Source organism: Notothenia rossii (genome assembly GCF_949606895.1).
Source record: "Notothenia rossii genome assembly, chromosome: 8".
Lineage (NCBI taxonomy): Eukaryota > Metazoa > Chordata > Actinopteri > Perciformes > Nototheniidae > Notothenia > Notothenia rossii.
This window is the reverse complement of record NC_136906.1, coordinates 74,079,426-74,097,702: the sequence shown is the minus strand read 5'-3', so window position 1 is coordinate 74,097,702 and position 18,277 is coordinate 74,079,426. Positions and strand designations below refer to the sequence as shown.

At 41.2% G+C, this 18,277-nt stretch overlaps 1 protein-coding gene across 1 annotated transcript in view; it reads left to right on the top strand.

Annotated features, from left to right (window-relative positions):
- Positions 1-18,277, top strand: part of ryr3 (ryanodine receptor 3) — a gene marked incomplete at its 5' end in the record, with an annotated part of 124,643 nt that overhangs the window by 73,696 nt on the left and 32,670 nt on the right. Inside the window, 23 exon segments of the mRNA XM_079643761.1 lie at positions 2,312-2,444; positions 4,146-4,249; positions 5,083-5,218; positions 5,665-5,848; positions 6,840-6,942; positions 7,073-7,193; positions 7,972-8,144; positions 8,708-8,928; positions 9,051-9,141; positions 9,313-9,453; positions 10,464-10,627; positions 10,722-10,800; positions 11,034-11,123; positions 13,268-13,408; positions 14,317-14,379; positions 14,909-14,984; positions 15,092-15,215; positions 16,108-16,223; positions 16,342-16,409; positions 16,897-17,018; positions 17,225-17,274; positions 17,363-17,423; positions 17,794-18,032. Of these exon segments, the coding sequence (XP_079499887.1) occupies positions 2,312-2,444; positions 4,146-4,249; positions 5,083-5,218; positions 5,665-5,848; positions 6,840-6,942; positions 7,073-7,193; positions 7,972-8,144; positions 8,708-8,928; positions 9,051-9,141; positions 9,313-9,453; positions 10,464-10,627; positions 10,722-10,800; positions 11,034-11,123; positions 13,268-13,408; positions 14,317-14,379; positions 14,909-14,984; positions 15,092-15,215; positions 16,108-16,223; positions 16,342-16,409; positions 16,897-17,018; positions 17,225-17,274; positions 17,363-17,423; positions 17,794-18,032 (2,800 nt within the window).

Sequence of the window (18,277 nt, the reverse complement as noted above, 5' to 3'; positions counted from 1 at the left end):
CCATCTCAACTCAAGGTCAGCTGACACGCTGTTACGAGCTGTTGATGTTAAAACGTAATGATACAGAGCACCTCTATGACTTCCAACCATTCTGATTGAAAAGTTCAAGCTTAAGCTTAAGAAAGCTGACACTTGCTCTGTGAATGTACTCATTTCTTTTACGAGTTGTTGACATGCAAATGTACATTAGGTGACATGATACACATTCCTGCCTCTGGTTTCACACTCATTCTACTGACCCACAGACGCCAGTAATCTTTTTAGAAAAGCAGCAACGTGGCAACAAGTACACATATCCATGTCTACTTGTTTACAAAAAAGTTTTAAAAAATGCATTCAACACAATAGTTGGACAAGTATTCAGACTGTATTTTGGTAAGTAACTCTTAATATAAGGGGGGTCCATTAACCTGAATTTGGGACAAAGGAAGCAAGTTTCAATTAACGAACCATAACAGCTGCCCCCTTAAAAAGTTCTTACTCCCATGTTAGTAAAGTCTGGGGAGTTTAAAGAAGTACATAAATCTATTAATATGGATTTTAGTTTTTGGTTTGAATCCACAGTTGTTTACCTACCATTATTTGAGTGAGAGGCCCTGACAGAGGGAAGTAAGCCAAGATTAACAACCTAATAGTCAGATAAAACCACAGGGGTAATGGAGAGGGCAGAGCAGGGCAGGGCAGGGTGACAGGAGGCCTCTCAAGCCTGTCCTTTTTGGGCAGTGCTGACAGAAGCTGAAAGAGATGGTTGTGATTTAATGCAGCGTCCAGTGCCAAGCATGAATCAAAGCTCAGACAGAAGGAGCTCAGGGAGACATTCAGGCCGTCACATGTGACTCCGGCAGTCTCACCACGCCGTCACTGACATAAATTCCTGACCAGTTTACTGCCACATGATACATGCACTTCACTTACTGTGGCCATATAAAGTGGCATTACCACGGCTTGTAAGCGCATAGTGTTTGCAATATTTACCCTTATAATTACACCTCAATGTATACATTATGATACACATCTTACAATAAGTGTCAATTCTATTTTTCAACACAGACCTTAAATAAAATGTTCCCAATCATGCACAGCAGTGCCACACAGGGAGCATTTTCACAGGGCTGAACATTAAGGAGGAGGAAATTGCTTTGACTTTTAGGATTGGAAAACATTTGGCATGTTTGAAAGTTCAACATTTATGGAAACTGCTCTGACGATGAGTGAGATTTCCTGTGCTGTTCATATTTGCAGAGTGTAATTTGCCAACGCTAACGTGTGGATTCCCTCCCTCTGGTTGTCATCTATTCCTTTTGCAATTTCCTTTCATCTCCAGCGTAGACAGAAATGTCTTCACTGTGAGATTTGTGAGAACCTTAGACTGAACCCACACTAGAATGAGGATGCTAGGAATGGAAAAGTATTATATGGAAAAGAGTTTAGAGGTAAAACTGATTTTCCAGTCGTTGTTCTGAACAGAGAATACATTTTATTTACTGACTGCACCTTAAGTTTTTATCAGGGTTAAGCATATAAGACTCTGCATACTCCAGACGTATCAGAAAAGATTAAATATGTCTGAGCTCCTGCAACAGGGAAGGTTAGATCAAATCTTTGAAAGTGTTGTATCTCTTATCAATGTCATACATAAGAGTTTTAGATTTGTATTAAATATATTTAGTCTGAAACTCCAAAAAGCATCCTGCTGTATATGTCAAACAGAAATGGAAGACACAATCTTGCCTGGAGATATCAGAAGCTTATTTGGGACGATATATTGGAAAACCATGCTGAGTTTACTGACTCAAGGAGTGTTCTGCTGTCAAACAACACAACATGTCGTCACTACAAAGAGAAAGAGTATCAAAGGGGGTAAACAGGAACAGGATAAAAGCTGGAGGCAGGGGTGGAAAAATATATTTTGTTTTTTTCACTCTTAAAGTTTTCCTATTAGCAAGATATCGCAAGAAGAAAATTAAAATTTAAGGAACAAAAGTTGTTTTTATATTAAACCTGGGCTGATTCCCAGACAAACTCAAATCTCATGATGGATACATTTTTAAAATACTTTTGAAAGTGCCGACACATAGAGAGGAATATACACTATCTGAAACCTCCATCAAAGGACGAATGGACTGCAACTCTCAGCAGAAAAGTCTAGGAGACATTGACCTTTACAGTAGGTTAAGACCATGATATGAATAGTATTCGAAATTCTGAAAAAAAAGAATAGGTATGCAGTTTGACAAATTAAAGGGCTTTAAATTCTAGTGTTGCCCATGTCAACTTCTTTTTGTCTAGAAATATCCATTTTTGTCCACAGGAGATCGCCTTTCCCAAGATGGTGGCCAGCTGTTGTCGCTTCTTGTGCTACTTCTGTCGTATTAGCCGGCAGAACCAGAAAGCCATGTTTGACCACCTGGGCTACCTGCTGGAGAACAGCAGCGTGGGGCTGGGTAAGTGCTGGAGTTTTCAAATGAGACACCTCCATTATCTTTTGACAGTTGCCGTACGGCATTTTCCTCAAATTACACTTCACGTATATCATTCTGAGGGACAAGACAGGTTTACAAAATATATGGAAACATGTCAATATGAAGGATGATTGGGAGGTACTGAAGAAAAATATGCTTTTCAGAAAGGAAATATATGGTGTTAAATGAAAGAAAGACATTTTGAGAGAAGGTCAATTAATTTGGAGGAGGCTGTGGCTCAGTGGCTAGTGTGCTGGCCTTCAAATCAGGGGATAGCAAGTTCGAGTCCCACTGCAGTCTGCATGTCGTTGTGTCCCTGAGACACTTCACCCCAAATTGCTCCTGTGGGGATTGCCCACAGTATTGAGTATGTAAGTCCCTTTGGATAAAAGCGTCTAACAAATGACATGTAATGAATTCCTTGACATTTACATATTTTTTCAAAACGGAAAAGTTGCCCTTTTGCTGCTTCTAAATAATGTGAAATATTCCTTGAAATGAAGAGTTGCCAGAGTTTCTTTTCAACCGATTGAAGTGCAGACACAGACTTATCACCGACATTACACCAGGATGTCAGTTTAATAGGGAAATGGGCAGAAAGGAAGGCAGCACACAGCGAGAGAAGAATGGAGAGTGGGAGGCAGAAAGTGAGGTATGGGGGTTATTTAGTCATGCAGGGCAGGACTGATGAGTCACTGCTCCACGGCTGCTGTAACGCTCCTGCCTGTGAAAGAGGAGAGGGGCTTGTGGTGTGGGGACACCAGAGGAATATGAACACACCAGTTTGTTATGCCTGACATTACATTTTGGATATTTGCACCAATAAATCACAGGGTGCTCGGAGACGTGCCTTGAGGTTCTGTTAAACCCTGCCTGCGTAGAGAACATAGTTATTATTCCAAACCAATTACCGCTGTGGTTTTTAATCTAAGTTGCCGGCACACATTACAATTTATGTAGGCCTCGAGGGTTTTTTGCACATTCAGTCGCTAAGGATTCACTTGCTTATAAATTATTATCTACAAAACATCAGAGTATTTCTTTGACTGTTAACTATTAATAGCAATAGTGCGTGGCATTGTATTAGAGAGGAGAGACAGATACATATATTGATAATTAATATTTGATACATACATGGCCTTTTTGTTTGTTTTGTAGTCTTATTGAGTGTCTCATATGACCAAAGTAATATAGCATTATCAATTCAGTGCCATTTCTAAAATATTTACAGTAATGGGATTTTACCATCTACGTGCTACAGTATGTTTTTTTTTAATTTGGATGATTCCATACAACTATTTAGTTTTCCTTTTAACACTTTAACGCTGATAACACAAATGGTGTTACCTGCTGCTCTGAACTGAGAGAGCAAGAGAGAGTGTCACATAACAGTAACATATGAAGATCGACTGCCCCCTGTTGATAAGAACAGAACAAATACAGTTTTGTGTGTGTGTGTGTGTGTGTGTGTGTGTGTGTGTGTGTGTGTGTGTGTGTGTGTGTGTGTGTGTGTGTGTGTGTGTGTGTGTGTGTGTGTGTGTGTGTGTGTGTGTGTGTGTGTGTGTGTGTGTGTGTGTGTGTGTGTGTGTGTGTGTGTGTGTGTGTGTGTGTGTGTGTGTGTGTGTGTGTGTGTGTGTGTGTGTGTGTGTGTGTGTGTGTGTGTGTGTGTGTGTGTGTGTGTAGCTTCTGAAGCCATGCGGGGCTCCACTCCGCTGGATGTAGCAGCTTCTTCGGTGATGGACAACAACGGCCTGGCTCTGGCCCTGGAGGAGCCGGATCTGGAGAAGGTTTGATACAGTTCACAATCAAACATATTATGGGTACATTTGCTTTAAAAAGGTGATTAAGTGATTCCTTGAACCATGATTATTAAGGGGTGTCATTCTGTTTAGATAACCAGTGGTAAGTTTAGAGTTTGGTTATGTGTTGAGGTAGATAAAGTTTTCTTTTGATTTTGAAATTGCACATTTTATTCAAATGATCTGTCAAATGCTGAGATTAAACAACAAGGTATTGTGGTTAGAACCCTTTTAGATGAATGTATCTTTTGTTTTTTATTTAGGTTAAGTGCACTGAAACAACCCTATAAGCTCAAAACACATGTCCTGGGACAATAACATTAGTAAAAGTAATATATCCTATAAATGTAGATGAATGATAAGTATATTCTGTGACATTACATCGAGGAACTCTGCATTATTTACAGCTGAGATGATTTCATTTTACATCTGACTTTTTCGCATAGTGAAAGTGATTCAGACAAAAATAAAAATCCTTACTGTATGCCACCCAAGTTTTGTCAGTGAAAAATGAAGTCGATTTTGTGCCATTTGAATACGCTTGCTCAGCACATGCTTTCTAGCCAGAGTGCTATTATAATACCCAGGGATGAAACTGTGTGTGTGTGTGTGTGTGTGTGTGTGTGTGTGTGTGTGTGTGTGTGTGTGTGTGTGTGTGTGTGTGTGTGTGTGTGTGTGTGTGTGTGTGTGTGTGTGTGTGTGTGTGTGTGTGTGTGTGTGTGTGTGTGTGTGTGTGTGTGTGTGTGTGTGTGTGTGTGTGTGTGTGTGTGTGTGTGTGTGTGTGTGTGTGTGTGTGTGTGTGTGTGTGTGTGTGTGTGTAGGTGGTGACATACCTGGCAGCCTGTGGTCTTCAGAGTTGTGCCATGCTTCTTGCTAAGGGTTACCCAGACCTCGGCTGGAACCCTATCGAGGGAGAGCGCTTCCTGTCCTTCCTGAGGTTCGTCGTCTTCTGCAACGGTAGGTAGACTTTCATACTGATTCCATGACAGTAATAGGAGGGGGCGAATAGCTAACTTCTAAAAGAAAATATTTAATCAACAGTCCAATCAAATAAAGGCGAAGCAATATCAAAACATTTAAGATATGTACGATTTATGAACATTTAGGAGTTGGCAACGAAACACAGCTGTCTGTGGCTTGGCTATAGGGGAAACAATTGTGAAAAAGGACAAAGTTCCAATTACAATTACAAAAAGCAAGTAGTCTGACAGCACTGCACCTACTGTACACAAAACAATTGGCGTCAGTCAATAATCAAAAAGAAAGAGATTTTGATGATATGCAAGAATTGACTAATCAGATTTGACTAAATCTTAGAATTGGACAACCCTAAAAAATAAAGTAGATTCTATTTAAAACGTCCCCCCTTCAAATATGTCCATAATCCTGTGCTGTGTTTCCAGGTGAGAGTGTGGAGGAGAATGCTAACGTGGTGGTGAAGCTTCTGATCAGACGTCCCGAGTGTTTCGGCCCCGCCCTGAGGGGAGAGGGAGGTCAGGGTCTGCTCGCCGCCATGCAGGAGGCCATCAAGATTTCCGATAATCCCGCCCTCGACCTGCCCGAGAGCGCCGCCGGCGTCTATAATGGGTAGGAAGGCACACCAGTTTCTCACACGCATTGTTCTAATGAAGGTGGGAAAGCTTGTGATTCAGCGTTTACTGTATATCATCCTGAGACTCTTAAAACCCACTGAGCAGTCCCTAGTGAGATAGGCTCCTACTAATTGTGTCTTTGTGGTGAATTGTTACATTGAATTAGATTAGCCAGTGTGCCGCTGAGCTCAGCCAACCAGCATTATTCCTAGTTATATGGTGTCTTAATAGTGCTTTATAAAATGAGTTTGACTGTTAAATCACATCATGAGACGAGATACAAAGGGAGTTTATTTCTTTCAGTTCGATAAGAATGTTTTATTACTTGATTTAAATGCTCAACAAAAGGCTCATAAACTTGAAATAACCATTGTGCAACACACCTTAATGTTGAACATGGTTAGTTTAGATTAATGTTATCCTTCATGAAAGTTTTAAGACATTTAAGAGTACTCGGTTTTGTCTGATAGTGTTGTTTTACCACAAGAACATTTCAATAAATGAAGAGACTACAAGAGAAACTAAACTAAAAGTTATTCAAAGCAGATCCACTCATTCTCAATCTCCTTTATACATACGAGCAGTGTTGGTCAAGTTACTAGTAATTAGTAATAAGATTATGCAATTAAAAAAGTAATTGGTATATATACAGATGTACTTAGAACGAGGCAGACATTGAAGCTGTGAGTAAAGATTAGAATAACGTTTCGGGGCCTTGCCTGCTCACATCAGTATGCAAAGGAAGGTTATTATTGCATGATGTGAGGATAGAGGGATTGGGAAGCGGGTCAAAATCAATATGTGAAACACTGTGGCCTGTTAAACGATCAGATATTGTGCCAAAACAGTTATACATGCTCACAAAATTGCCCATCTATTGCCCTTCTTGTGCCCATTACTTTCTATGTATGAGCGTATAATATGTAATTTGTCTTTGTGCTTGTGAGGTTTGCAGTATGTCAAAGTGTGTTGTATTTTTGTTTCAGTTCTGGTGAGGAAGAAGGAGAAGTTATTCACATGGGCAACGCCATCATGTCCTTCTACTCGGCTCTTATTGACCTGCTGGGACGCTGCGCTCCAGAGATGCATGTGAGGATCTTTTTCGTCATGCACAAACGTACTTGTGTTGCTAATTTGACCCTCGATACAGTCACAGAGACTACTGTAGGGACTTGGATGAAATGCAAAGCTGAATATTCCCCGTTTGTGTCTCTCACAGCTTATCAATGCAGGTAAAGGTGAGGCGCTGCGTATCCGAGCCATCCTGCAGTCCCTGGTTCCAACGACAGACCTGGTGGGGATCATCAGCATCCCGCTCAACATGCCCGTGCTTAATAAAGGTATGTCAGTGTTGCAAAAACAATCAATGTTATCTAGCAGGGAAGAACGTTGTATTAGCATCCAAAAGGGACACACAGAAATCTCCCACTGTCGCAGAGAAATGGTTTTTGGACTGAATTCAAGGATGAAACCGGTCGCACACGCAGCGCTCTGATAAAACATTTTTGATTTAGACCAAACACAAGCTACAATATATCAGAATCTAATTTTCTCCCCAGCCTACTGAACTAACAATCCACATAGTGCCTAGAAATATGACATTTATTTGGCAGATGTGTTACAGTGTGTGAGTCATGCTGTCAGGTGAAGGCAGCTGACATAAATTCATCATCATCAATCATCTCTGCACTTTGAGAATCATCTCGGCTCCGCCAGCTTGAGGTCTATCATGAAATCCACGGTGTCACACAGACAGGCTTCGTTCGGCAGGGAATATTTATATATATATATATATATATATATTATATCCTCTCCTGCCTCTCTGTTTCTACTGAGGAGGAACATTGTGTTTTTTAGCACCTTTGCAGTTTGTGCCCTGATGAAAGAAAACTTCATATCCAATTTTCTTTGTAACATCTTCAAATAAGAAAGCAGGTTGTGTTCAGAATTGAACTCATTTTTCAAATAACTGTCTGCTGCTTATCAGCCCTGGAATTACTTTTAACTTTTAATACGCATTTATTTACACTTATAAACCTTTTTCATTAACTACCTGAATAAATTCAATGTTCACGGCACATTAAAACTTTTTCCCCCTGAAATGTGTTTAACCTTCAGATGGCACGGTGATGACAGAACCCGACATGTCGGCCTGTTTCTGTCCGGACCACAAGGCCCCCATGGTGCTCTTCCTGGAGAGAGTGTACGGCATCGAGGACCAGAGCTTCCTGCTCCAGATGTTGGAGGTCGGCTTCCTGCCTGACCTCCAAGCCTCTGCGTCTCTGGACACGGTGAGTGACAGAAAACACAAACACTTTTCCACTTTCACCATGTTTCCTAAAAGACTTGCAAGCCTGTAAAGTCAAATAGTGTTCACTAATAAGCAGTTATAATATGTAATACGTTCTTTTTACATCAACTGGTGTTTATGTCGCCCGGTAATAATTCCAGTGCACACAGCTGAGTTTGAGTTTCTAGTTTGCTCATTAGATGTGACTGAGGCAGATAATCTCAGCAAACATGAACAACGTTTGCTCAGTAGTGAAGTCAGGACACATTCTCATAATGGCTGCCTCAGAGAAACATTAATTTAATTATTGGTGAATGATAAAGTCAGAATCATTAAACCTTCCCTTATCCTTATATAATCAGTACTCAAACCAGTTATTTAATACTCCCTACTGCTGCAATATGTGAATCACCATCCTACCACTGTGTACATTTAAGAGAACCAATTTACTTGTTCCTCTTTCCATGAGTCTTATATTCACTATAACTTCCAGTGAATCTTGCCATGTGGGGTGATGTGTTCTTTACCTCTCATGTTGCTCACATGTTGCTCTCTGATCCCCAGGAGGTGTTGAGCACCACGGAGACGGCGTTGGCCATGAACCGGTACATCGGCTCGGCCCTGCTGCCTCTGCTCACCCGCTGCGCCGCTCTGTTCAGCAGCACGGAGCACTACGCTCAGCTGATCGACTCCACGCTGCAGACCATCTACCGGCTGTCCAAAGGACGCTCGCTCACCAAAGCCCAAAGGGACGCCATCGAGGAGTGTCTGCTGGCTATCTGCATGTAAGGCCTTCGTTCATTCAAACTCAGCGAAGGGAGAGAGACTGCACCAAGTGCACCATGCCACTGTATGTTTCAAACAACGCTTTTCTTATAACCCATACTGAGCATCCTACATTTCCCAGGCACCTGCGTCCCTCCATGATGCAGCAGCTGCTCAGACGGCTGGTGTTCGATGTTCCCATGCTCAGTGAATACTGCCAGATCCCTCTCCGGGTGAGAAATGAGCTTCTGTCACCATTACGTCTGATTTATTATTATTTTTTATAAAGTTGTGGAATAATTACAAGTAACTCTATGAACCCTTGTGTTTGGTCAATGATGCGCAAGATTATTAAATCAACTTGAACTCAAATTGTTATGTTTTCCTGTATCTCTGTTCTCCAGCTTCTGACCAACCACTACGAGCAGAACTGGAAGTACTACTGCCTTCCTTCTGGGATAATCAACTGTGGCGTTTCCTCCGAGGAGGAGCTCCTTCTAACCAAGAAACTCTTCTGGGGAATCTTTGACTCCCTTTCTCAGAAGGTACAACAAAAAACCCTTGTTGTATAGAACATTCATTAAAGTGGACGTATCATGCTATATTTGAATAATATAGTGTAGGACCATACCTATATAAGGCATATTTATACTTTTTATTTTTCAAAATACCAAACAGATCATGCATTTTAGCCATTCCTCATTTCGCTCAATTTAACACTGCCTTTCATGCTCGGATTCAGTGAGAACAGCACCATCTACAGGCCTGGCATATGTACTACAGCGTCTCCAGCGCTTTCCAACGGCAATGTCCGTGGCTGTCTCCTCCTGATTGGTGGAGTTGGCCCAATAGCCGTAGCGCCACTTCTGTGACGTCATAGAAGTGTTCAAATCTGGATCAGTCTGTATCAGATCCGTTGCAGCCCCTTTTTAGAGATTTGGGTATGGAGGGAAATAGAGAGGGTTGTGTTTTCTGACACTTGGTGAGTTCCCTGACACACCGGGGACACATATTCATGTATACAAGACGTACAAAAGTGCATTTTGCATGATAGGTCACCTTTAAGTTTAGCCAATGGTATCTGCACGGACTGAGAATGTATTTATGATTTTGGAAAGCTATTACATCTCTGTACTTTTTAATCTGGGGTTCCTTTTGCTTATTTTATATCTGTGAGAATAATCCACAAATCCATCTGGAGGCCAGGCAACATTTTCCCTGAATCCCAATCATAAAGATTTCATCTGTTTGCTGCTTCGTGAGAAAAAAACAACTCACACCCGAGTGTGGCTCTCAGGAGAGAAAAGTTCTTGTTAGTCAGAGGTAGGGAAATGAAAGCTCAATGAGGTTCCTGTGAGCGCTGCAGCTGAGGCGAAGCCAAAACAGATGAATCATTTATCAGTCTGTGACAGGCCATCGCTCCGTGCACACTTTCACAGATTTCTCTCTTTCAGTTTAGCATCCCTCCATTTTTCTTTCCTTCGCTTTGCTCTACTCAGTCTGTCCATCTAAAAGCTAAACAGCTCTATTCTGCTGTGTCTGCTGTCTTCTGTAGAAATATGATGCTGACCTTTTCAAGATGGCCACATTATGCCTGTGTGCCATCGCTGGAGCCTTACCGCCTGACTTTGTGGATACTAGTCTTGGAGCAACACTGGAGAAACAGGCGCCAGTGGATGCAAAGGGCAACTTTGATCCCAAACCCATCAACACTGCCAAGTGAGTGGTCTGAAAATGCCTCTTTTTTTTACATGAATCAATTATCTAAAACGGATTTACTATTAAACACTTTTAACATTCTCTCCACTTCCAGTATTTCCCTTCCTGAAAAACTTGAGTACATTGCCAACAAATATGCAGAGCATTCCCATGACAAATGGTCCTCAGATAAGGTGAGTCCCTGTCATCTGGTCCCTTGTTCTGACAGATCATTTAACCCATCTATCGTATACCATAGATAAATTTATTTTATTTGATTAGTTATATTACATTGTTTGTATCAAACACCGTCTGGTACTGAAGCAGGCCTGGCCAGCAAGTTTTGACATATTTGTATTTGTTATGATTGCAGTTAAGAGCATGAAATGCAATAGACCACACTTTATACAATACACTGTTGTTGCAGGTATCAGCAGGCTGGAAACAAGGAGACAGTCTGGACGACCAGGCTAAAACTCATCCACTGCTGAAGCCTTACAAAGCGCTGAGTGAGAAGGTACGTACTACACAGCAACTGCTGCTGAGCATTATGTTTGATTGTGTATACGATGGAGACCAGGGGAGCCATTACCTGAAATGGTTCATGTAGGACACATGTGTCAAACTCAAGGCCCGGGGGCCAAATCAGGCCCTTGGTGGATTTAATTTCGGCCCGCAGGATAATTTCTAATTACTATTAGATCTGGCCCGCCGGTATATTGCACGCACACCTTCACTCCATCCTGAGGGTTTCCTCAGCTCAGAGCCTGAGCCCAAACATTGATCAACGTGCACCCAAGATGAGATGCCAAGTATCTGCTTGAACTAGCATCACAGAGCAGCACACTGAGTTTACATGGATGTTTCCTTCTGCACTTTTTTTGTTGCGACAACAGGGCATGTTTGATTTTTTCTTTGAGGGAAATAGTTTTTTTGAAGCTGTTGTTGTCCTGTGGGAAAATGTAATCATAAGAAATGACTCTGGAAAAGCTGCAGATAGAGCCATAAGAAATGAATGCAACTGATTATTTAAAGGCCCAGTGAAGTGCATGTTTTTGCACCAAAATGAAATGGCAGTTTCATTCCTTACATATCATTGTGCCTGTTCATGGCTAAAATATTTTTTAATAATTCATAATTAATGAATTAATGAATTATTAATTTTGCCGTCTGAGCCTAACGGAAGTTGCAGACGATAGTGGCTGTGACGTCACAAGATGTACCCAGTTGCGATTGTAAACATGGCGGAGACTCTGGAAAGTGATACTAGTGTGAGAGAAATGATTGATTTGGACAGCTTTTCGGACAGGATAGATGAGGAAAGTGATCAATCTGGTGCACTTTGAGGGCAACATTAAGAGATTTATGGATACAGCTCTCAACACTCATATGAAACATATATTTCAATAATCAAAAAACATTGGAAGGATTTCTTAACCTATTTTATACAACTAATATTACATAGATGGAAATATTTGTTTACATAGATGACCAAACCCACTGAGATAACTTAGGCTACAGTTTACCTCCCTGAGCTGACGTTATCTCTCTCAGTCCCACAGGAGAGCACTCTGCCTCTCCTTATTGTTGAAACAGCTAATCTCCGTTAGCTCCGAGCGAGCACCAGATGCTAACAACAACCCTGTAACTCTGTCAGTCTCTCTTTCTCTCTCTCTCGAATCGACCACTGGCCTTTATTTATCATGATCAATCAAAGAATCTACGAAACAATGACACCAGCCAGGCTCACCTTCATCTTTTGGGAACAGAAACATCGCCACTTCGGCAGACTTGACATTACTACAGCCAGCGGCAATGCATCGTTTCCCCTGTGTTTTTCATCCCTCTTTCTTCACTGTCGCCTCCATTGTCAGGTTTTCTCGATTGGCAATCACTTCCAGTCGACTCCGACACACTTTCCAGGAATATACTAGCTCAAAAACGTTGAGAAATTCGACTTTGAAAAAGAGAAAAAACGAACGGTGGTGAATGTAAACAGTGCGGCGGCGTCCATCTCGTGACGTCACGCAGTAGATCGCAAGCCACGCCCACGAAGGCGAAGGTCGACTGCAGATTTCCCCGGAAAATTCAAAACTCGTCAAATTTGTTGCTATTCCAACATTTTTTGATATGGGTTCCAATGGACAATTTTGGTCATTACTATACGTATTAGCATAACAGATCATGCACAGGTGCATACTTCACAGGGCCTTTAATGTTTAATGTTGTTTTTATAGGCAATAATTTAAGCTTAGTTAGTCCCAGGTTTAATATGTGCAATAAGTTAATTTCAATAAGTTTTGCAATAAACATTGAACCAGTCTGGCCCCTCGACTAGTACCCATTTTTTTTATTTTGGCCCACTGTGTATTTGAGTTTGAAACCCCTGATTTAGGTGTATGTGGGGATTATTGACATTGAAAAGTCAAACACAATTTAAAGACATTTGACAACCTTAATCATATTAGGCTATTCATTCAGTCAGTCAAGGGGAGTATCAAGCATGCATCTAAATGTGTTAGGCCTCACCCTTTCTTTTTATTAATATAAAATTCAAAAAGGCAAATACATTCGAAATGTACATTTATGTCAGTATAAGTGTTTTCGCCTGTGTTGAGCTGTGTTTACTGGTGGTTCCTCTTGTTTGTGTTGAATTTGTAGGAGAGAGAAACATACCGCTGGCCAGTGAAGGAGTCTCTGAAGAGCATGCTGGCTATGGGCTGGAACATCGAGCGGTCCAAGGAAGGAGAGTCCGTGATCCAACAACGAGAGAGTGAAAAACGAAAGACCCCCGACCCTCAGGTAACATCCCGATGTGTTATTCTCTGTGATATTACTTTTAATCATGATTACATGATAAGGATGTCACAAATGTTTTTCTTTATAATAACATAAATAAATAAAGGTTCTCCTTTTTTAAGTTAAATAAAAAATATGCTGTATTGTTTTTTCACTGTGTTCAGCAAGTCCCGTTGAAAAATGAAGTGTAAGGACGACCATTTGGCCCTGAAAGAATTACCCTCACGACGCACTTTAGTGTTTTGCTTTATTCATTTTATTTTATTGGGCAACATTAATACTGAAAAGCATGAATCTTTTGAATTAGGAAGTATCTGCTGCAGTTTCTTTTTTTTATGGACAACAGTCAAGATATATAGATACTTTATTGATCCAAGTGTTTTCTTTAAAGAAAATATACCAAAAAGTAAAAGCTTTGAGTCGGACATTAAAGGTGGGGTAGGTAATTCACTTCAGAAACACTTGTTGTTATATTCCATGGAATGCTCTTAACATCCCGATAGCAATGAATATCTGAAATGCTTTGACAACAAATACATCAAAAAATGTCATCTTGGAAGCCGTAGCGCTGTAAAAAGCACGACCAATCATCTGAGCCGGCCCGGCTAAAATAACTGGATGGTCTACCTGCCTGTCAGCCTTCCATCTGTGCACAAACTTATCTCGTGCCCTCATTGGTCATGTGCACGTTCGTGTGTGTTGGAGGAGGGGCTCTGTAAGGAAGTCTGAAGGAAGGGGCAGATTTTTTTCAGCTGCCTACTTTCAAATTCTAGCGCACTCGAGCTGGTTTCTCCAAAATTACCTACCCTACCTTTAATCTAATTACAGCTATATTAAGTCAACTGATGAAAGTTAACTACACACTGATTTAAACAGAAATAATGTGTGCTTTTATCTTCCTGACTCTGCAGAATGATGGATTCAGTCCTGCTCCAATGGATTTGAACAATGTCACTTTGTCAAGAGAGCTACAGGTTAGTTTCTGTTCAACCTTTTATTTTTATTTTGTTATATTGACAATAAATAGATATGGGGCGAAGCCTGCGAGCTCGTTCAGGCAGTCAACTCGAGCACCAATGATACATTAACACGTGACGCACCTCGTCCCTCTTACATCCAACCAAACACATTCTCCTAAACATGCCGCTCTATTGAAGCTGCCAGGTCTTCCTGCCTCTGCCTCCTCGCTCATGCTGCCACTGCTGTGTTCACTTGCTATTGCTACGTTCATGTTCCTGCTGCTGTGTTTCATGTTGCTGCTGCTCGCCTGCCCCCCCACCACCCCAGCCCCACCCCAGCTTCCACCTGTAGGCTCGGGGGATAGCTATCTAATCATCACTCAATGTTCTTTGTAAATCTGTGGAGTGATGAGGCCCGAGCCTAGACGCCAAACTCAAACTATATGCTGCTTCTAATACACATATTAAGAAACACGTGAATTGTCTGACTGAACTAATAAAGTGGCAAAAATGCTCTAATCTGTTTTATTTACTTTATCTGCAGGGCATGGTGGAGGTGGTTGCAGAAAACTACCACAACATCTGGTCCAAGAAGAAGAAATCTGAACTTGTTAGCAAAGGTGTGTAAGTTCATGGTTTGAGAGGAAATGTGTTGCCCTTATGAGAATATTCAAACTTCAGCAATTCTGACTTTTTTTATTTATGTGAATCTGAATTGCCTTGTCAGGAGGAGGGAGCCACCCGCTGCTGGTTCCCTATGACACCCTGACCGCTAAAGAGAAGTACAGAGACAGAGAGAAGGCCCAGGAGCTCTTCAAGTTCCTGCAGATCAGCGGCTATGCCATCATGAGGTAAACCCCCTCACTCACCAAGTTATCTTACATTGAAAAATAAACAAGTGAATGCAATTAGCATAAACAAACAACATCTTAAAGTTGAGTTCTTAAGTTCAGTGCATGGTGGACTTCATGCCACCCTTTGTTTTGTCTTTTGTAATTACACATTTCATCTTGATTATGTCTACTATTAAACCGTACACCCCAGCCCGTGCACTCCGCCCTGCATCAGCCAAACGGCTCGCTGCACCCGCACTGCGAGGGGGACCCAAGTTCCCATCAGCAAAAACACGTGGGTTTGCTATCCTGGCTCCAAAATGGTGGAATGAGCTCCCCATTGAAATCAGGACAGCAGAAAGCTTACACATCTTCCGGTGCAGACTGAAAACTCATTTCTTTCGACTCCACTTTGAGCGATAGAATTACTAACAAAGCACTTATACACTAATAAAGGACTGGCTTATCTAAAGCCAGTTGAGTAGCACTTGAAATGTTTTGGCTCTATGAAACCTGATGTACTTTTATGATTCTGTTTTCTTCAAGTATCTTCTTGGTCGAATGCACTTATTAAAAGCGTCAGCTAAATGTAATGTAAATGTAATACTATGACTACAAGCTATTTTTTTCTTTATTCATTCTTCATTTTTGTATACTTGTGATTATCAGGGGGGCAACCCTTATCTACAGTGACTCCTGTTGAGTCAATTACAGAAACAAAAGACGTTTTAAACTTTGTGATTAGGAAAAGTCATTTGATAGATTCATTAGGAAGATGAAAATGTTAAATCAAACACTGTTATGTTCAAATAACTACATTATGCAGTATGGGTAGATAGAAAATGAAAAGAGTCTTTTGAGTTTGTACGTAGTTTGAACATCATTGGTTTGTGATTCTCTCTTGCTCCAGAGATCAGAAGGACGTGGGTCAGGACTCATCATCCATGGAGAAGCGTTTTACATACAAGCTCCTCAAAACGCTGCTGAAGTACGTCGACTCTGCCCAGGAGTTCATCGCTCATCTGGGTGAGTGTGTGACATTTCAAACACAGGTGCACTAAGAGGTGCTTAACATTTATTAGGATCTCGTTTGAGGAATGTGATTACCCTGAACTTGCCACTCATCATTCTTTTATCAATCCAGAGGCCATGGCCACCAGTGGGAAGACGGACAAATCGCCTCATGACCAGGAAATCAAGTTCTTTGCCAAGGTTTGAATCTTTTGCAACAGAACCAGTGATACGTATTAGATTGACTTTATTTCTAAAGCTTGTATTAAAGGTGGGGTAGGTAATTCACTTCGGAAACACTTGTTGTTATATTCCATGGAATGCTCTTAACATCCCGATAGCAATGAATACATTAAATGCTTTGACAATAAATACAATATCATCTGTGGAAGCCGTGGCGCTGTGAAAAAGCACGACCAATCATCTGAGCCGGCCCGGCTAAAATAACTGGATGGCCTACCTGCCTGTCAGCCTTCCATCTGTGCACAAACTTATCTCGTGCCCTCATTGGTCATGTTTGCGTTCGTGTGTGTTGGAGGAGGGGCTCTGTAAGGAAGTCTGAAGGAAGGGGCAGATTTTTTTCTGGTTGTGTATTTTTAAATTCTAGCGCACTCAAGCTGGTTTCTCCATTCTTACCTACCCTACCTTATTAAGGTCTTATTCACATGGCTGGATTTCTTCTCCCCAGGTGTTGCTTCCTCTGATAGATCAAACTTTCAAGAACCACTGTCTCTACTTCCTGTCCACGCCCAGCAAGAACCTGAGCAGCTGCGGCTGTGCCTCCAACAAAGAGAAGGAGATGCTCACCAGGTACTGTGGTTAAGTAATGTAACATTTGTGGAATCAGTTTTTCCCATTGCCAGATTTGTGATAATATTTAAGCCTTCCCTTTTAAGAGTTCTCCTTTTTATATTTTCATCAGATCTTTTCTTACCTCCTTGCTTACATCTCAGCTCTGCTTTGTTCTCTCTGATTGCCTTTTGTTCAATTCTGCTCTTACCGTCTTTCTTTTCCAGCCTGTTCTGTAAGCTGGCACTTCTTGTCAGACACAGGATTTCTCTCTTTGGTAAGGTTTGCATTGCCTCTGTCTGTATGCTCGTGTTGCGCTCGGCTTGAATCTCCTTCCACATCTACAGTGATTGTTTCTCTTACAGGAAGTGACTCTGCAATGATGGTGAGCTGTCTGCACATCCTCTCTCAAACAGTCGACACCAGGTAAGCACACATCGTTGTCAATATAGTTTTTTTTTGTTTGTTTTTTTTTGAGCGTGTAAAACCAAAGAAAATACAAATGAAACAAAAGATGATACAGACATGAAACAGTGCTATACAAATGAATCCAATAACAAAACGAAATATTTAATTAATAATTGAATAATCCGTAGTATCATTGTCTGATATCAATAAACAAAAAAGCTTTAACTAATTACACGTCCGAAAAGGGGTCGGAAGAAGTTTACACTTATTTAATCCGACCCCTTCTCCCTTTTTTTTTTTTTTTTTTTTAATACAAGCAGAGTGATCCACCAAAAGGACCATTATAGCTATTCTTGAGCTTGCCTTTGTGTCTCCTCTCTTCTCTCAGAACGGTGATGAAGTCCGGCTCAGAGTTGGTCAAAGCCAGCTTCAAGACTTTCTTTGAGAACGCGGCGGAGGACCTGGAGAAGCTGGTGGAGATGCTGAAGCTGGGGAAGTTCATGCAGTCCCGGGCTCAGTTGAAGAGCGTCACGCAGAGCATCAACTACGTGACGGTGGCGCTGCTGCCCATCCTCACCGCCCTGTTCGAGCACATCACCACATACGAGTTTGGAGTGGATCTGCTCTGTGAGTTTGTGTTTACTTCTTCAGATTATTTGTATAGTTTGCAAAAACAAACATGAATATATCATAAAAAACACATCACAATAACTAGAAGAAAAGAAAGTAACTGAACAGTAATGGTCACAATCCACAATTTAAGGACACATTAAGGACATTGGTCTTGTTCCTAACACCAAGTCATTACAAGCCTTCAATTATCTTGCATTCAATTGTTACATTTACTCAAATGTAAAGCTGATCTTTCTCTT